The sequence below is a fragment of the Rhopalosiphum maidis genome, chromosome 2, assembly GCF_003676215.2.
Source record: "Rhopalosiphum maidis isolate BTI-1 chromosome 2, ASM367621v3, whole genome shotgun sequence".
NCBI lineage: Eukaryota > Metazoa > Arthropoda > Insecta > Hemiptera > Aphididae > Rhopalosiphum > Rhopalosiphum maidis.
In genome coordinates, this window is record NC_040878.1 from 10,747,583 (window position 1) to 10,770,106 (window position 22,524).

At 30.7% G+C, this 22,524-nt stretch overlaps 1 protein-coding gene across 3 annotated transcripts; it reads right to left on the bottom strand.

Annotated features, from left to right (window-relative positions):
• Nucleotides 1-6,274: 6,274 nt before the first annotated feature.
• On the bottom strand, nt 6,275-19,430 carry LOC113553919. Of its 3 annotated transcripts, none has more exons than XM_026957508.1 (5): nt 17,029-17,162; nt 16,478-16,914; nt 9,635-9,779; nt 8,610-8,912; nt 6,275-6,665 (listed from the first exon to the last, which is right to left on the bottom strand). In XM_026957508.1, exons 3-5 carry the CDS (start codon nt 9,671-9,673, stop codon nt 6,513-6,515), a joined length of 495 nt encoding a protein of 164 aa, XP_026813309.1. In that variant the 5' UTR covers nt 9,674-9,779; nt 16,478-16,914; nt 17,029-17,162; the 3' UTR covers nt 6,275-6,512. The 3 variants fall into 3 exon arrangements, with proteins under 3 accessions (XP_026813309.1, XP_026813310.1, XP_026813312.1); XM_026957511.1 differs by having other exon boundaries at nt 6,535-7,081; XM_026957509.1 differs by lacking the exons at nt 16,478-16,914; nt 17,029-17,162 and adding an exon at nt 18,968-19,430.
• Between the last annotated feature and the right edge of the window lie 3,094 nt (nt 19,431-22,524).

Below are 22,524 nucleotides of genomic sequence, written 5' to 3' on the forward strand. Positions count from 1 at the left end.
CCATCTGCTGTGTCGTATTGATTTTGGTTCATTTATAACTATTCCAAAACGATTTAAATACATTAAACGGCTGCAACGACCGGCACCGCTTACGAGAAAAAAATGTGCTGGCGCTGCCGTAACAGAGACGTGGGCGCGGAAGACGCCTTTGTGCGAGCGATACGTTCCGACCATTACTCTTGTATCCGGCCGGTTCCTAAAATACACGTCTAGCCGACGATATTGTCAAATTAGCAGCTCGTTTTCGACCGGGGAGGCGAAAAAACCCGTGACGGTTTCCCGTTTTTCTGAAAATCCGAGACGTTTTTAAAAATACACGCGCGCGCACACACCGAATATTATGTACGTAGTACGTGTATATATATATATATGTAAGTATACACGGTGCAGCCAGTGACCGTAACGGAATTCCATTAGCGAGTATGGCGTTGGCGGAAAGCTATAAATCACACGACTATGTACGGACACGGCGGGGCTGCTCGCGGTGACGCTGTCGCGAGTTTTAATAAACAGGCGAGTGTCGCGGCTTCGTGGCGAGGAGGCCGCGCCGAACATGACGCGAGATAGGGTATAGAGGAGGAAAGAAACGAAAAAAATAGATCCGCGTACGACGACTGTATGGTTGTGCGTGCAGTATATAGTATTTAGACGTGCAGCTACTCGTCTGGCTGACACTTTGACAAGGCTGTCAGTGAGTTTTTACCCCGATCGGGTCTCCGGTTTTCACAGAAATTAAATCTCCTCCGGATAATGCACATTGCATACACATACACACACACACACACATATATAAAATCATTTCCACATCTGGCGACGGGGTCCGGTCCTGACGCGCACCGCACGTACACTACAATAATAATAATAATAATGCGAGTGGCGATGGTGTGCCGTATTATACTGTATGTATACGACGACTACGACTGCAGAACGCGAACCACTTTGGCCGATCAACCGAAAACATTTATACACACAATTATACCGTTCTCGGAGAAGTGTCACTTCGCCCTTTTCGCCGAGCCGGTGACCTCTCCCTGGCCCATGATGGCTACACGCCGTCCCCAAAATATATTTATTGAATCTGTGTGTGTGTGTGTGTGTAACACGCTTAGCGTCTGACCCCGCTGAAAATCAGTTGATTCGTTCTAATTGTGTGTGCGCGGTCATATTCTCTCCTCGTCAATTGTCGTCGTCCTCGTTGTTTTGTCGCCATAGTCAGTTTGTCAATCGCTGTATCCCAAAACACGACAAAGCAGTTAAAGTTAATTGCACCGGTCACGTCAAAGCTGCAGTGTTATAGTCACGATAATAACACTCGAGTAATTGTGTTTAATAATAGCTGTATAACACCCGTGACTTTGTCCGAAAAAAAGTGAACGACGCTATATGTTGATGCATCTCGATTTTAGTGTACGTACTTAACTCGATTCACGGGCTAATCAGCATCGGTGTGTACCTCGGTTTGTAAACAAATTTGACCGAGATTACATATAGCGCTAATAGAATATTTTCGAACGTGTTTCACAAAAATATCAGTCGTCGTGATAGTGGCTTTTGAAAAAAACAAAAAATTATCGATTTCCGTGAGCCAAATTGAAATGCGTACTTATAGGGTTGAAAAAGAAGCTTTAAAATAAAAACCCTCAGAGAGTCGATGTATCTATTTTAATAAGTTTTATTAAATTAAAGTCAAACCAACAGTTTCTGAGATTAGCCGTTAATAAAAAAATATATTTCACATTTACAAATAAATAAATAATAAACTAAAAATAACGATACGGGTACGTACAGTTTAAATGAATTATATTGTGTTATGAAATTTGGCTAATACGTGTCAAACGGATAGCATTAAACAATAGTCTTCGTTTGTCATTAATTTTTCTATTTTATTTCAACCTGTTGCGCATATGAGGCGTGTCAAGGTCGAGCGGGACGGATAATCTTATAGAGTTTACTCCTTTTATAATAATTATGTGGAAGCCTATTTATATACGGAGTGATTACCAGGCGTGCTCACTCCCATTGTTTTCCTGTAATATTGAAATTATTAAAATTACGATTTTTGGACATTTAAAGTATACTTATACACGTTTATATAATTAAACGATATATTTTTATAATCAATTTATGATTATTAAACAATTAACAGTCCTTAAATTAATTTAACTAAAATATTAGTTTTATCCAATACTATTCATAATCGAAATTTTTTATTGTTTTACAGCATATATAATTTTGATGGATGACTATTAATTATTATGGTAAACCATCACATATATTTCAAATTGATTATCATAGCCCTAAAATTAACAACCATATAATTCAAAGTTGAACAATTTAAAAACTACTCATTTGAATTATATTTCAGGTGTACGTTAAAATGTTTAAAAATTCATCAGACTAACATTTTACAAGGGAAATGGTGAGATTTTTTTATGAAGAAACTATATTTGTATAACAATGTTTTTCAACGATTAAAGTATTGTAAATACGGTTCTTATTATAATTGTACTTAAAAATTCCAAGAATCAGAATTTAAATTAATTATTTTTTTTTAAGGAAAATTACGGGGTGGGATGGGAAAGGGTGACCATAGTCGGTGACCAGCCTGTATATTATAAACAATAATTATCATTCGATAACCCACGAGTCGCGAATATCGGAAAAAATATTACAATACGAATTACCCTTTTGGCGCAGCAACGACGGGTCGACGGCGACGTCGAATTAATTTGTTTTGACTGCTATCATCCCGAGCGACCCTTCGCGCGCGCATCCATTAGTGATGGGTTTATCGGACGGCCGATTTGTTATATTAGATATATATGCGTACGGACAGTGAGAGTTGTATAATAATAATAATAATATAATATATGCCAGCGAATAAGTGCATAATATTCCGCAGCAGGCGGCCATGACGGGGACGGACGTGCACGTCCGAAACTCGAAATATCGAGTTTCGCGCGCGTAATTAAATACGATGCTTTTACGGATTTACAAAATTAAAACTAATTGGCATAATCAAAACTTTACTGCACGTGTGTACGCACAATGTCATCGCTTCGTGCACATAATCATACGATATTTTAACCGTAACCGGACGGCCGAAAAATACATTATAATTTATAACAATATTTTATTATAATGTGTAGGTATCTATAACACACAGTATCATAACTCCGCGCGCGACAATGCCGCGTATCGTGTATCACGGTTATTGTTATTACTATCGTCATCATTAATAATAATACCGTTCTATGCGTTGCCGATCGCGGACATTTCGAATGACGAGTCGTTAATAATATTAATAAGGACAATCGGACGGTAATATAATATGTATATATATATATTATTATATTTTTTCACTGCGACTTCAGTAATAAACGCAATATATTATTCTGTTATAATATATTATGTCCGTGGAAAAGTTAAAAAACATAAATTAATATTAATAACGAATTCCAAAACTGTTATGTTAATGCTATATATGTGTATAATACGACTGACAAAAAAAAACTCGAGATCGCAGCCTTATCGTTATTTGTAGTGTGACGCGTGAAATATTGTTCGGCGACTCGTTAAAAAGGCGCTCATTAGCATTCAGCGAGAGTGTTGTGCGTTACATTTTATTAACATCGGCCCTTCGTGCCAATTTCCCGACGAAAAAGGGTATTTAATGGGGTCGGGCGTATTAAAAAGCAAAAATGCATAGTATACATATATTTATATATATATATATATATATATTATAATAATATGCACTCGTATACTCACTACAATATAATAATATAATATAGGCACTATTCTTGCACGTGATCGAATTAATATACACATACTCTTATACGTTTTATTGCAAACATATTAATTTATTGCGTTTAGCACATAAACGATTGGTTCCTATGTCCCGAAACTATTAAGCCCTAACCGTTTACACACATTGTAGTTATCCAGGTACTGAAAAATGACCTAAATTCCTAAATCAGTGTATAACCTCCTCTGATGCTTAAACAAAAGGTATGCCAATACTAATTTAATCCTATATTTAAATCGGAAATATAATATAATCTATAATATTTATTATTTTAAATAATTAAAAATGTTTTTGAAAAAAACACAACTCAAGTACATCATAATGCTCCCTCAAATAAAAACTATTGAAATTACTTCACATGGTAAATTACCTCTATTTTAACGAAATCGTGCAATTATGCGGATAATACCAATCATAAGTATAAACGGTATTTATTGTAGACAACTTTTTTTATTAGTTGTGTTAAAGCAAATATTATTGCAGACATAATTTAAAAATAGTATTATACTAAACTAGTATTACTCCCATTCGTTTTCAAAATATTTAAATAAGTGATTTAGTGTATTGATAATTATTTTAAATAAACCCAAAAGGTGAATGTTTAGGAGGGCGAAGCTTTAGACCCCCCCCCTGGATCGGTCAGTGATTGCTTGTACATGTTTATTTATATTATTTGGCTGTTTCTATTTGTGTATACATCATATACGAGTACATATTATATTCTTACCATACACACCCGCGCGTGATGTGAAATCGGTCGTATCGTCATCGAATTAACAACGCGTCGTCCGATTTAAAATCGTTCGGTTCAGCCTCGGATTACTAATCCAATCTCGGGCGCGCAGTAAAACGCCGCCGTCAGCTCGGTTTTATTATTAATTAGCCGAAACAGCCTGCGGGACTATATATATCCTATTTCGTCCTGTCCACCACGTACCTATCTATTTACAATATATATATATATGTATATGATATCGCACATAACCAGCGCTCGACGTTGAAATATGATCGGCCGGACCCTGTATATATATATATATATATAATGTATATAATGTTATACTGCAGCGAATGATGATGCATACACCAGGATAACGTCATTATCCTGCGCCAGGATACACACACACACACATTACTCGCGTTGGCTATATTTATGTATGTATACATATATATACCGTATAGGCGCGTATTTAAGTGTACTGCACACACGAACATTGGCCGTAGCCGTATATATATATAAAAGATCGCGAGTGTGTGAGAGTACAACGCGTCCGTCAGATATAACTATAATATACACACGAGACACTACACGAATATTAAACAAGTGGGTATATGTATATAGGGCATGGAGCTCGTACACATGACGTATACGACGTACCATATTATATGGTCGCGCACATTAATATATTATAACCTTCGACAGCGGTCTGTATAATATTTACGCGCGCAAAGGCCGCCGCCGCCGCATTAAACCTATAATATAATATTATTATATTATTATATTATGTATATTATGCACGACGCGTATGTGTCGCTAGACGACGTCATAACCGTTTTGGTCGTTAATATACACGCGCGCCGAACGAACGTATACGACTAATAAAATATTATAAGAGAAACGGACACCTATATAATATAACATAATATTGTTATGTATATATTACGTATGTACAATGTGACGAGTTCGGTGTATATAATATATATATATATATATGTATGTATTGGTTTTAACGACCGCCGTCGACGACGACATACAGAAGTATACATCACAATGTACAACGTAATGGTGTTGTTAATATTGTAATGTCGTCGCGGTGATGATTTTGAAATTCGAAATTACTCAACGGCGTTTCTCGCAGGATCCGATCGAATAAGAAGGACATATTGAACTTGACGGACTCAAGTCCAGTCAATTGATCGTATGAAATTGGTCATTTTGTTGACAAAAATATTTTAGTCTCCTTCGATTGGTCTTTAAATAAGAAAAATAACCCAAAAGTAATAAAATCTACCTTATTCGTATTAATGTTAAAAAATATCAAACAATAATCATAAATAGAAGTCGATTGTACTTCGTCATAAAGAGTTAAATTTTAATTCAATAATAAAAATCATTCTATAGCATACAAACTATTCTTAGCGAAGACGGTATAACTTTTTAGGTAACCAAGCAAGTTACCAATCCATTATTTCAATAATATTAATAAGTAGTCGTATAATAAATTAATAACAATATTTTAACAAATATTCATACTTTTTTATTCATTGTTTAAAAAAATACTAAGAATTGTCTACAATAAGTCTCCATCAAAGAATTCTATTTACTAAAAAGTGTCTTCGGAACAAAAAAATATTTAAAATAATTATTACACTATGATCATTCTGTATTAATTGTGTTAATTATATCACGCAGTATCCTCCTTTTAGGACCTGCTTGAAAATAGAAATAAAAACAATATTCACTTGGAACTTATTTTATTGTATTTGTTTAAATTTTTTTAAGTACAATTATAAATGTTGACATAAATATACATCATTAAAATAGATAAACACACTTCTATAACTTGCTATTTACAATGAACATATTTTTGTCAATAGACATAAGGTTTGTGGGGACGAAGGTGGGGAAAGTTGACGATAACGACGTTTATAAAATTATTTTTACATCAGGGTATTAGATATTAGTATAATATGATTTTTAATATTGTCAAAAATCGATGAATTTCATTTCAAACTCTTTCGTTTTGTCGTTGGTCGATTTCAAATTGAACATATTAATAAGATCGTTTACTCTGCCAGATCTTTGGGATCGACCATGTAACCACGATTTACCGTTAATTAACTTTGGTAACGATGCTTTCTAAAAAAACAAAAAAAAAATATTCATGCATAAATAATACACCTATAACAAAAGTGATAACTGAATAAAATATTAAATTTAGTAACTATATAATAATGTTTACAGATACCGATCGAAGCAAGAAACCTATGTATAACGAGACGTTATTATATTCCTGTTCAACTCATTACATTATATAAAGATTAAATACGTTAATAAATGCACTTTTTAGACGTTTATTTTGTCCATGCTAAAAATTCAAAAATATGCGTTTGATAGAAAATAGCATTTTCCGTTTACTGGTCGTCTGTGGTTAAATTGACAGTTTTCAAGGCTTCGCAGAGCGGGATATTTGTACAGCTTTTCACTGGCTCGTCTTCCTTAAATGTATCTTCCTTAATCGATGTAGATTCGATTTTGGAACTATCGGTTAACGGCTGAGAATATAAATCATACAAAACGTCAGTAAATTTATAGATTTCTCGAGAAAAAAGATGATAAATATAAATAATGAAAATATTTTAAGATTTTACATCGTGAATCATCAATTACTCGCACTCTCTAATTTTTCCATAGTAAATCATATATTCAAATTTTGGTTATTAAAATATATAAATATACCTAAAAATCATTTTTCAAACTATTTTATTTTGAAAAAGTCATTTTTTTTTAAATTAAAACTATCATTAAATAATTTGAGGTAATTTTTTTTTTTAAATAGTTATACATCTACATTGTACACCGAACAAGTAATTTATTAATTGTTCCAAAATTATCTTACACAAATGTTAATAGATTTATAAGATATTGAAACTATGATTATTTTAAATTTTTATTAATGATTAATATTATTTATTAATTTAAGTATTTTAAAATTTAGTTTTTAGGAAACTTCTATACTTTTTAAAACCAGAATTTGAATAAAATATGTATTATTAAAAAATTAATGGTGAACTTAGTTAATGAATTACTTTGTATGTTATGTTTTGAATCCAAATGTTAAAACAACATTATTATTCAACTGGTTAATGGTAAAATGGATATAATTGTTTTGAACGACTAATTTGTTTTCACCTCGTTGTTTACACTTGGTGTTAGCAAAAAAAGTATATTAATGAAAATAAAAATACGTCATTAGGTACGAGAACAAAATACTGATAATGTTCTGTAGCTAAATAGCCTATCTAAGACGCCGTGTAAACGTAGTTTTTTATTGAAATTGCTCTAACAAAATAATATTATAAAATAATACGTCTTGTATGCTATTATTAGATACCAAGAAATATATTCGATGGATGTAGTAATGCTAAATGTAAAAATAATATATTAGAAACGTTTATTCGATAGCCTGAATATACCTAACTCGTGTCTTATTTACCAGCGAAAATATAATATTTGTGTTTTAATATTAAGAATAGAATATAATTTCGTAATTTTCCAATTTTATAAAATTTTATTTTAAAAACCGTAATATATATCCCACTCTGCGAATTAGTGTTACTTTATTTTAAAAATGTTTCATTGATAATTCTAGGCAATCGCATTATTTATACAAGACATTATAACAAATCAAAGGATCAAAAATAACTAAGTTTTTTACTAAACATATGCATATTATATATTACATTATACATATTTTCAAACGTATAAAATATAAATTAAATTTTTAAATACTTGATAATGAATGAATAATGATCAAATATTGTATTGGAACAAATAATAAACTCGCTAAATAAAAGGAACGATATTTTCCAAAAATTGTGTTATATAACAACCTTGTTACCTCATAATCATAATATTATAGTGTTCCAAATAATCGATTAACTATAATTGAAATTTTAAATACAATAAAATAATATTGAAATTTTTTTAGTCAAATATTTTGCTTATAACCACCAGTGGCGGACCTGTTCACCCGACAACCGGCCTATGTATAATATAGGAATAAATAATGTACTAACTCACTTCTTCAATAGTGTTGAACTCGCCGACAAGACGTTTGACAATTCCGGGATCGGATTGAATCGTTTTGGTATGCGTTTCCGTACTGTCCGACTTCCAGTTGTCGATGAAAAGTTCCAACTTCAGTGGCTTCCTAATCACTAGATCATTGTCGTTCTTAATCGTGATCGTTTCGTCAAACGTTACGTATCGTTTGCACGCGTTCGCCATACAGCACCCGCCGCTGTCTTGAAGTAGTTTGGTAGATGTGGCCTGGGTCGGCATATCATTCCGAATAAAAATGCGCCGTTTCAGTATGCCCTTGCTCTGTGAATTTTGTACATGGATAAAATTCGTTTATCACCTATAACACTTTTATTTTACTCGCGCTACTGCACGTCTTCACGAATCCCTAGTGCGAAGTATCCCGTTTTTTCAGTCGGTCGGTAAAGTGTAATAATATTGAATATTTAGATAATGTTTATGACTTTCACATATTTATACATAAGTACTTTTACTCATTATTAGCTACGCACATTGAAACTGAATTAGAAATTCATTTAGTATAAGGTATAATGTGGAAACAATTAAATTCAAATATTTTGGCATACGTTTTGATTTTTAAAGACAATTTTTTTTAAAAATATTTTGATTCATACTTTAGGTGCATTTTTTATAACATGAGTACGTAAAATTAAGTCATTTTTCTTGAATTTAACACCTTAAAGAATGTTTATAATTTTTTTTTTCTAATATTTTATTTATTAAGCAACTTCAATTAATTTATTGAAATTTGAAAATCTATAGATTTGTATTTTGAATGCATGACGGATAGTATAATATTAGCCTGACAAATTTTATAATGTAATTTATATGTTTATTTTAAGGCATATTTTGATTTTTTTTTTTTTTGGAATATTATTTGCATATTTTTTTTTCAACTGTTTAAGATCATCTACATATAGTAACGCTAGAATAATATTTGTATTGTATTAAACGCATTGTCATTCGTATATTATTTTTATTAGTATCTATATTATTATACTCACTGTCATGGTGTTTTTGTTATCTCGATTGGTATCCACCATTGTGTTGACAAACACTTTGCTATACAATTCCGTACCACGCACTTCATCACCGAGTACTTTATTGAAACGCACAGCTCATTACGTACTCATCGAACTGTATAAAAGTCTATGTAAAAAAAAAAAAAAAAAATTCAGAATGTATCATAAAATCCTCGTCGAAAAGTAAGTGAAAAATTAATAACGTTTTCTTATACATATTCAAAAACAACCTATGTGTGCTTAAACTATAAGCTAAATAAATATGTTATTTCAACATATAAATTTAAACCTGCTATTATCATATAAGATTACATATTATTAATTATAATAATTATTTTACTATATTGTATTATTTATTTATTATAACTAAATACATTTTGACAAGTAGGTATAGTAAAAATTAAATTAATATGATCAATATAATCAAAATTAAGGTTTAATTTCAAATTTAATAATATTTACATATCAACACTTTATTAATATCTTGAATGAAACAATTTTTATACAAGTTCACGCCGAACGTTCATATTAATTTTCCTAGAAGTGGCAGGAGATACTCAGTCCTGCCCCATCCAATGGGCATTCACAAAAAAAGCCGTTTCGTTCGTTCACAATATTTTAACTGTTGGAACAGATATGATGATATCATAATATATCTGACATACCATTTACACAACTGTTAAATTTAATATTTCATAACATTTGCAGGGCAGTTAGATTTTCGAATCGCGCGCATTGCACATTATTATGATTTATTGTTGTCTCACCAGCGACGTCTGTAGTGTTCTCGTATACAAAGGAACCCAAAACAAACATTTTGACTTAAAAGGATTTATATTATTGTGACCATCTCGCGAGAGCTGATGATGAAGAAAACCAATATTATTCTAGTCTTCGACAATGATTGCATATTATAGCAGTATTTCGTGTTTCCTTTGCTGTCAGAAGTTTATTATGTAAAGGTATAATAGTATGCAATACGCGTATACGTTTCTTCTTTTGGTTCTTTTCGCTGACAACTGACAAGCGCTTTTAAGGTTTTTTTTTTAGTTTAGTCATGCCTGTTGGTGATTAATGACTTCTATTGCGTCGGTATAATGTATTGAACACGCCGTTAAACGCACTAATCAACAGAACGTGCTTTAGTGGTAATTATGTAGATATTTCATTCTTACTTTGTAATAAGTAATAAGTAATAACATATAATAAAATATTAAATATACAATATAATATGTATATTATTGTTATGGAAGTATCTATAACATGTATTTTTTTTCCAAACTGTTGTTCAGTTGGTCTAAGACATTGTATAATTATTATTTTTTTTTTTTTTAATTAACAAAACCGATTGTTTTAAGAAATGCTGTAAATATATATTATTAAAATATCATTAGATAGTGGACAGAGTGATGAATGCAATAGAATTATAATGATATTATGCTACTTCTTTTTAAACGTTTATTGAAATCATTTTAACTTGTAGAAAAAAAAGTTAATAATCGTCTACCCCGATTGAAATTTATAATAACTAATTGAAGACTTGTAGACCCAATTAGTCGTATTTGGCGAGTAAAACGTAGACATTTCCAGTATTTTTCAAAATAATCTAAAAAAACTAAATTAAGTCATCAACTTTTATTTTAAATATTTTTATATTATTATTAAAACTATTGTTTAGCAATCATGGTTATCAAACAGTTTATCATTGAACTAAAATTATACACTTCCATTACTGTGATCTATAATAAATAATAAAGCAAATTCGACACCTATTATATAGAAGAACGGTTAGTGGTTAATTATTCGACCGCTTTTTTTTTATTTATTTACTCTAACATTAATTAATAATAATTAATTGTATTATTATTATACTTTGTTCGGACAGATGCCCAGCTACGGTACAATAAACAAAGGCTTTAAATTTTCAATCACAGCGATATCATTATAATAACCTGACAAACTTACAGTAGTGATAATTGATGTCAAATTTGTCTGGATTTCGGCAATATACAATTTCAGAAATAATTAATTTCCAGCAACAGACGCCGTATAGTTGTCGTCTGAAAATAATCTGTTTCGTTCAAACATTTTATAATATTACAGATGTACCATGAACATAGTCAGATAATATAAATACATAGTATACTAGTGATATTGATGATGTATTTGAACAGAATATATTTTTTAAGCTTATTATTATTAGTGTCTTTAACCCTCGTACTTAGCGTACGCTTTTTGCTTAGTCGAATTTTGAATTAAAACTAAAACAACAGTAGTAAGTTGGTAAGTTTAGTATATTATATCTTCTACATTATACAATCGCGTCGTACTTGGACACAGCAATGACATTATACATACGATAATATACAAATATCTAAAGCCTGGTGGATGCGTTTTCGTGGAAATCGTTACGCTATCGCGGCGCTTCAAGCGATTTTTTGAAAACATATATCACGTGCGATCGGAAATACCTAATCGAGGGGCGCACACTAAGATTATTTATTTTTCTACAACCCCTTTGAAAGATTTTCCTCTTTTTGTTCATATATAAATATAATACAAAAGCGAATAAACATACGCTGCACTTAATTCAATATATTTTATCCGTTATTCGTTATAATATGTACCTATATACATAATATTATATTATGTATCAATAAAATACTGTTCGGTAAGATTAAATGGCAAAACTGTATTACTATATATTACATTATGCGCGTTCGTAGCGATCGAACCGTGAAAACGACATGCGCGCCGAAAAATGCGTTTGAGTTGTTTACGGCGAACACGCACGCGGCGGCCAATAAAACTTATGCTGTGTGTACGTCCGCGGTGAGTCCCGAGAGCAGTAAATATTTGCAGTGTCAAACGCAGGGAGGTAATCCAATTTCTGTTATACTGTTGTTTACGATTGACTAATTTTTGTGTGTTTTGTATGGAAAACCGTTTTCTGAGGAAAAATAAATAAAAATAGGAAACGAGAGTCGCGTGCGCTTTATTTCGCTTATTCCCATCGGTGGCGCGCGAATTCTATTTTTTTGCTGTTTACCGATAATAAACATCAGTATAGGATATTATAATACACATGTAAACATATTATGTATATATATACTTATATATAAGGATGTACTGCACCAATTATGTATATTATACAATCGGTCGTCTCAAACATTTTCCAGAACTCTTTGATAACGTATATTACTGTTGACTTATCTCCTATAGGTTTGGATGTTTGTTTATGTTATTTTTTTTTTAACAAAATCTTTTTCTTTGAACTCTTTTTTTTTTCGAGTACCTAAAACATTTGTACTATTTACTGTTGTCGGTATAGTCGTTGGGTTCTGTTCATATTATAACATACGTAGTTACTTAGATTGGTTATTGACAATTAACCAATATATTTTCTCAGTGAAGTTTTTACAAGTGAAATTAATGAAAAACAATTGATAGTGTACTATTACGTAAAAGCATCGTTTTTTCAAAACTTAAAATCAAAATCATCGGATTTCGGCATTGCTGTGTATTGATACAAAAACCATTCAGATAAATGTTAGTCTCCTCTTACATTCGAAAAACGTTAAACATTCTATGTACGTATATGTATATGCGCGCGCTTTTTTTTCGGTCTTTGCAATATCATTTTTATATTTCCTAATATTAATCGTCTGTATGTAACGCACTCAGTGTAATGGTTGGTAATAAAAATTCGATTTTTATAATATTCTTTTTACGTCGAGTTTCGCGCGGGAATCGAATACGCCGTGAACGCAGAATTATATTTTATGGCTTACTCACGATACTCGTCGTAAAACCATATACGCACTATATAGTTTATATATAATATTTTGTGTAAGAGTTTGGCAATAACAACGTGCGTGTAATGACATCAAGTGTTCGGCGACCAATATAATACAAATAAAATATACAGGGAGGTTCATCAAGACTTCCATTCCAGTTTTTTATCTTTAATAATACAATTATTCAAATATAACTTTTTAAATATACTTAAAGTTAAAAGCATTATTTTTCAAAAAATTAAATAATTGGTACTGCTATTATTTATTAAAGAATATGGAGTTTTCAAGAGATGATACAAACTTCTATTTTTCTAAAGAAATGATTATTTTATTTTAGATTACAGATAGAATATATTTTCTACTTATTATAAAGTATTGATAGTATAATATTATTTATTTTATAATTACTATGATTTTTGAATAATCAAAGCCTCTATTATTTTTAAATATACTACGCTTGTGTACGTATTGGGTGACAATTCATAAAATACCCGTTTGAATTCTGATTTATTACATTTACATCGGATTTCTTAAAAAATCATGTGCTTAATAACTTGAAGCGAAAAAAGGGGAGCTACTCGATCACTCCTGGTCACTCATTAAATAATGTAAAAAATATCAAAGGTTCGAAAATATGCTCTAAAGAAAAAGCTTAAATGAAGGGTTATTGGCATACACCCTGTACGTATATGTATGCACCTATCGCTATTCGACATCATCAATGCGCTTTTCGATATATATTATAGCTATGTCATATAATTCGCGTGTATGGTATAAACTTTTCGAGACTGACTCTTGCAGGGACCGTTTGGGCGGAAAAAGCAACAAAAAAAAAAAAAAAAAACTGAAAAAAAAACGCTGTGGCGTGTAACGACCAATAAAAAATATGTAGTCGGAGTTGATAACCACCGTCGCGCGCATACATATATGGGTGTGAGTGAGTACGTATATAGTCCGCGGTGGTATCGCGAGAGGAGGAAAACGACTACGACGAAAGACCGAAACGAAACACTTATAATATATATATAATAATAATAATAATAATAATAATATATCGTACATTTACAAACGTTAAAAAGCTTTATTATATATGCTTGACGGATATATAAGGTCCGAATAAAGGAGATCGTAAATCTCCGGTCAGAAGGCAGCGGCGGCGGTGGTGGTCGACTCCCCGCCGACGACGAGCAGGCGAAAATATAAAAATCCGGTCGTATTTAATAGCGGCGTACATATAATAATATAATAACATAATAACGCGTAAAAACCGATCGTTATACGACTATAGACATTATCCACATAACGTCGAGGGCACCTATATAATACACCTATAGGCTGCAGCCATATCATATTGTACGGTATTATTATATATACACACGTCCCGACAATGGGACATTAATACTAAAATCGGAAACCGTTTTAATGCGCTCGCAGAGCACAATGTGCATTAGCCGTCGTCGTCGTCGTCGTCGTCCGGCAGTAAAAAAAAAAAAAAAAAAAAAATTAGACAATGTCGTCGTCGCGTTAAATACCAGTAAAATGGCGAAGGGACTATTATATTATATTTTATACGTACGACGCGTTACCTATACCCGCGTATTATATTCGGGGAGATACGACGCAGACGACAATGTACAGTCGAAACGGTCGCGCGCGTGTTCGTTAATGATGTTGTATAATATAAGTAGGTAATAATAATAATGATATGTACGTATAACGCGTTAAGTAGCGTGTACCACTGCGGTATAGTCGGCGATCTCCGACACGGAAGAATCGAAACGGACGACGTCTCGAGAAGTTTATCGCCGTTTTGTAACTTACGTGCCTATTATACGTTGCACCGTAAATAATACTATAATAAGGTTAGGGATTTATTGTCTGCGAGATATACCGTGTGCGAGCGGTAGCGTTCTCGATAGTAAAAAAAAAATATAATATGTATTATGTAATATCGTAACGCGTACACCGTTTTATTCCAGTGGGAGATTATATTTTTAATAGTGAACGCTCGTCATTATAATATCCAAAAGTATGATTTTTTTTTTTTTTTTTGGAGTATCGTTATTTACATGTTTTAAAGTCGTTTTACTAAATGCATATTTAAAAGGAATAAGTTTATTTTCTATTATTTTATTTTTTCAAGTTTTTTTTAATGACAATGTGTATTTTAATTTTTGGTTTTGTGTTCCGACGCAAAATATTGTTTTTGAAAATTTGTTTGTACGAGATTAGTCTAAATGAGATTTAGCATATACCAGATTGATTAGAGACTTAATGAAAGAACCGTCCATAAAAGTTCCTGGCTGGAATTTAACAGGGTCCAATGAGCTATATTCAATTGAATTAGAAAACGACAAGAACAATGTTTCCAACTCGAACTTAAAAACTCAATATATTGAAAGTGATAAAATACGAGCATGGAGTCACGACCTAGCACTACATACTACGTAGATTGGTTGTAAAATTTTTCAACTACACCAAAATGACTTGAAGAACTTGCTGGATATCTAATTTCTATGTGATCTTATTACTTGTTTTATTGTCCTCACTGAGATATAAATGATATAATACTTGTATATTATATTTATTATAATTTATCTATTTTTATAATAATTATCTAAATAATATTACCTATGTTACTTTAAAGATAAGTCAAATATTCATAACGAATAAATATATATAAATCGAATTACGAAACTAATAGTTCGAAATTATTTGTAACTAATCAGGAGTTTAAATGAGTGGAACGGAATAATACCTCGCAGAATATTTGTTCAATAGCTTATTTTCATAAGTATCAACATGACAAATTAATATTCAATAAAAATAACGTCATTAAAAATAGTAAATGTTTAAAAAAAGTATAACGATAAAAAAAGTAAAAAATTAACTTTTTCAAAATTGTCATTTAAATTGTGAGTAAAAAAAAAACATTTTTCAAAAATATTAATAATACTTAAAAGTATGTTACCTTTAAAAAGGTAATATGCATGTTTACCTCACTCTAGAGTCTAGAGTCTTGATATACCTGTTTTAATATTTGAGAGTTTTTTTGACCATCGATCGTTTTTCCACCATTATTTTTTACTCCATCATCTTCTTCTAGATGTACTGCATTGTCGGTGATCTGTGATCTAGTGATTATAATATTATTATATGTCTTATATGTCGGCACGTACACATATTTTATTGTATTATTATTGTTTTAGTGCGTGCTTAAGATCTAGACGAACGCCCGCACGAAAATACGCGTAGAGGCAAGTTCACTCACGTCATTGTCGCGCGTAAATCGGGCGCGACTGCGGAGCTACATAATAAATATTAAATATTCAAACGTCTCTCGAACTGACGATACTTCATTATAATAATGTGATTTCGTTGACAAAGATTGTGTTTCAATAGGAACATCCGAACAAATGGCCTCGCTAAAAAAATGTCCACTTTAAGTTGATAGATTTAAGGTACCTATAATATAAAATAATAGGCAGATATACTAGGTGATTCACTTAACATAGGAACAATTAATATATTAAAAACTAATTAAAGTTTTTGAAAAATATTATATTTTTAAGGTTTTACTCTTTCAAATGACAGTATGTATTAGATTCTGAACGGATTGATGAATGTGTTTTTAATTTTTAGATCTTGAAGCAAAATTTGATTTGGATTGTTTGCATTTATAGAAATCAAAATTCAGATAATTGAAGTTTTAGATAACATTTTAATGGGTACATCGAAGTAAGCAATCTGAAAAATATTTTGTTTTAGAATAAGGAATAACAATGTTTGTTAAAAAAAATGTTATTTTTATACTACTTAGAATATTTCAATATAATATTTATTATTCGCGTACAGGTTAATAGTTTTTGAAATGACAAGTGTTCTTTGCAAAAAGAATCATTCGGTATTTATACATCATATTATTATATTATGAAGGTAATAATCCATGTCGAAACACTTGTGTGTATCATATTAACATATTATATTACTACTATTATATTATATGGATGCTCGCTGCGTGCATACAAAGTGATTTTCATAAGACTCACAGTTAATTTTGAAAATTAATTTTCTACAGATATTTCATTTACCATATAATATTATGTTACATACTTATAATACATAAAAAGTGAACTTATTGTGAGATATTTAATATTTTGTAAATGGATACTTGCGAGTCTGCAAACTACAATAATATGTTTCACCGATCCTTGCGCAGTAGACAATAATTTGGCATACTCGTGTAGCTTAACTTCACCAAAACCCTCCCACAAGGTAGTATTACTCGAGTTATTGTAATATAGTTAGAAACTGGTTGTTAGCACCCTATTTTATCAGAAATAAAAAACCAGACGAAAACGTTATTTATAAATCATAGACATCCGACATGGACGTCGCAGAACGATATATTATCATCATATTATGGATCCGTTGAAAAAAAAATATCGAAAATTTACTACAGTAGGTAACCCCATCAACACGTGCAGGATCTGATGAAAGGCGCTTCGGGTCATGCTCGATATTCACTTGAATAATATTGTACACCGTAGCAGACGTCTACCATAAAAATTAAAGCCGAGGATATAAAATAACCTCATAGACAATTACACTCCCAGCTGAAGATAAATTGTATATAAACTATATTGACACATAATATAATATATTCACCTACCTATAAAATTTTTTTTTAAATATTCTTGTTAGAAAATTTAGTCATTATATTTCGCTCTTTTTTTTATTCACCTTTTTTTATAAATCATTGATTAAATTATTATAAAAATTGTGTTTTCAAATGACAACACACATGTTTTTATGATTTAATAATCTGAATTAATTTACATTTTTTAAATAGCTTATGGTGTAAATATAATATTAATATTTTAAGTAATTAAAATTTAAAATAGTTTTTTTATTAACAAGCATTATTTAAAATATAAAAAAAACAATATAGATCATAGGCTTTAATAAAAACATTGCTTATATTCTAAGTAAAAAATAGTTCATAATTAACAATCATTGTATACCAAGGTTCACCGATAAACATAAGGATAGTGTTTTGTTCCCAAAGTAGGACACACACTATAATACCTAAATACAATGTACCATAAATAATGTAGTAAAATACATAAATTACAAACTTTCTAAAATAATGATTTTTTTTTTTTAATAATGTACATCTGCTGCTTATTTGCATATCTTATCTATATATTTCAATATCCAATTCTATATTTATTCCGAATTGAATGTAACCATTGAGTACGCGAAAGGGTTTTCACTACTCACTGATTATACAATTATTATTATTTCTACGCATTGTGAATCTAAAATGAAATTTATGAAACGTTCTATGAAACAAAAGTAATCGTAAAGTATGTATAATATGATATTTTAATATACAAACATACAACATTATCTAACTTCCATTACGAATAAAAACCGTTGAGTTAGCACATACCTTTACGTCGATATTATATAGGTACGATATGCGAATATATTATGGTAATATTATTGTACTTACCAAAAAATTGAATTCTAGTCCTCGAGAATATTAAAAAATATAGATTTAAGTTGATATTTTTCAAAATGCTAAAGTTGACGACATCGCTCTGCAGCCGACCTATATTGCGAGTTTTGACTTATTATACGCGATCGTTGGTGCGATGCAATCCTCTCGGAATATCTTGTGTACGCGTCTTCATAATAATTTAGCGTACGTACATAATTTATCAGCGAACAACGAATTAAATCACGTTAACATTTGTGCAAAAAGTTGTACTACAATCGCGATGCTGGCCATCTACTACAGCCTCGCGAACCTCTGCGTATCGCGGAGATGGACGAATACGGCCTGTTATATATTCGAAAACTAGCGCGCGTTTTGACTCGTTAGATGGTCGAACGAACTCTGTGCCCCGTGTATATTTATAAGAGTACCGTCGAGACGTAGGCAGCCACAAAAAATAACGTCAAGAGAAAAACAAAAAAAAAAAAAAACTGTGTCGACGTGATGTCAACAAATTATTAACATGTATAGTACATAATATATTTAATACGTATGTGTACACAGAAAACGACAGACCGAAATTCGGCCGCCGCGGAAACATAAAGTGGAGTGGACACGAATGCTTGCAGTGCATGTCACAGTGTTCTCCATATATATATATATATATATTACCATAAGAATATAAGAATAATATAACATCTAATACACAATACGTATAGTGGTCCACTGACAACTTCGGAGTAATTGGCTTGCATAATATTATAATGTTTAGCGTTTGCTGCTGTGTTGAATACACAGGCGTTTTTTTCGCATATTTTAAATCATTATAATGGCGTACATTTATACAAGACGATTCGCCAAGCACGCTCTCCCCATACTTTCGTTTACAATAATGAATACATTAAAAATCTGATTTTTCAACGTATCTACTTGGATTAGTACCGTAACATGCTATGAAAATAATAGTCTTTCCCGTAAAGACAAACGGCTCAAAATCATGGACTAAGTATTAATTTTTCTCATACTAAAAAAAAAAAAAATCTTTTGAAATTACATCTTATAATAAAAGAACTGATTTACCGTTTGTAATACACGTTTTCGATTGTTTTGCTAACAGTAAATATCATTAAACAAAATACACACGATAGTCTTTTGATAGTAACATTAATAAAAGAATGTATTGCTATTTATTAAAAATGTATATTATTATGTTTATAGACGATTTAAATTTAATTGATCTAGGTACCTTAAAAGATGAATAATTTATAACTAGAAAAGTCTCAAAACTGATCACACGTATCTCTTGACATTCCATCTGGTTAATGTTCGAACTCATCTTGAGAAAATACAAATCTATCAAATTGCAGTATTAATACAAAATTAGATTATTTCCACATAATATTTTAATATTTAGACGCGTCAAGAGACTATTTTAAACGACTATTGGTCCATATAAATTTATTACAAAAATTCGATTAACATTAATAATAATTACAGTGTATTTTTAATATCTCATATTATTGTATTACAACTATATTTTCATGCATATTAAACAGCATTCTCGTCGTATGATCGGTTATTATATTGCATACAGTATTCAGCTAACCCTTTTGTCACGAATCTTCTAAGTTTAACATATTTGTATTTATCAAATTCCTTTTAAATTATTGTAATATCTATAATAATGAAAAATATACATATTATTATACACGTCAGATATTATATGTATATAAAAAATCAAACATCTTCTGCAGACATCGTAACTTTTTATTGACCGCGTTTTTTTTTATACGAAAAAGCTTTGTTGTAATTTTATTACACTCGTTTTTATGCTATTGAGATGGATACTCTCGCTTATTATTATTTTTAATAACATTTCTTACGTTTTTTATAATAATACCCTAGTGATATTTATTTTACTCCATGCACTGTCATATATATATATATACACAGGGTGATTATTTTATCAAAAAATACTCATTAAAGAGATTAAAGATAAAGTTTTGGGCAATATTAATATATTTAAACAACAATATTTCCAAAGAATTTGATATTTTTTTGGGAGTTCTTCAGATGTGCTTAATTATTTTAGATATTTTATTTATTTATGAAATAAGTTAAATTAATTAATTTTATTTGAATTTATTCGGAGACAATATTAATTTTATAATTTTTATTTAACAATAAACAACTAACTATTATTGATTATTTATTTGTTTGTTTTGTTTTTTTAATGTTTATTTCCGGGTTCTAATAAAGCACGTAACTACATTAATATAACAAATCTATAAATTGATGTAGTGCTCGTTTCCGGATCAAGTCGACGATTCGGTACCCAAAAAATAATAGTTGTCGTGGTTTAATCACCATTCATGTGTATTGCATGTACACATACAATATGAAGTACTCATGAATATAATATTATGCACTCCGCACGACACACGCAATTTGACAATCTATTATCCTTACGTCTCATTAGCCAATAATTTTTTCCCGTCATACATTTAACATAATATTATTATGTATAACAAGCTTATTACTGTTAAATAATATGACATATTATTGTATAGTGCTGTAGCTTAACTTTAACATTGCAGCATTTGTTATTCATAGGTTGTACAATTAACAAAATCTACAGTAAGTGTATGTGTTGAGACTGTTGAGAGTGATGCTGACTGCCAACTAATTATTACACACGAGAAAGGAGTCAATCATTATAGCGACACTTTCAAACGAGGGAGAAAATATATTATGTATAGAATTAATATAATAACATATCACATATTATACGCGGCACTCAACCGATGGGGACCGCTCCGAATCGCTCCCGAATCAAAAAATATAATACTATACCGTGCACAATACCCACGTAAGTACATCTAACCGGCCGTCACATGATAAGTTTTCCCGTGACACGCGCCTCCGCGTCCTCGGCATAGAAAACAATATAATATAATAATCGTCGTCATATAGATCGCATTACGGAACGCTCGATGGCTACAAGATTCGTGACCGGTTAATTGTGCGAATATAAAATACTATACACATTTATTATTATTTACGAGTGTATATTACATGATTAATGACCCGCGGCTGTTCGAGTGTGCAGCGCAAAGAGTTGTGTACCAGAGGACTAACATTTGATCGAGTTTAGATAATATACAGCGTGATTCGCCAAGCATGCTCACCGTCTTTTTTAAATTTTGAAACGAATTAATTAATCATATGGTTTTTGGAATTTGTAAATATACATCTTAAAGACCGTATTTTCGAATAAGTACTTGAGATTCTTTGCATTAAGAGTGTTATTGGACAATAAAAACTTATTTTTTTAAATAAAAATCAATCTTTTTTAAATCTAAATTATTAAACCAGTGATTGTTTTAAAAATAAAATTGTAACTAAATCAAAATTCACACGAATAGTATCTGAGTTTTTATCATGCCTAAATTATTACTACTAAGAAATTTAGTTCTGAAAAAATTTTTACAAAAATATAAAATAAATGTTATATTAGATATAATATATATATTATACTTGAAAATGTTTACAAGTTATGAAACGTCGATAGG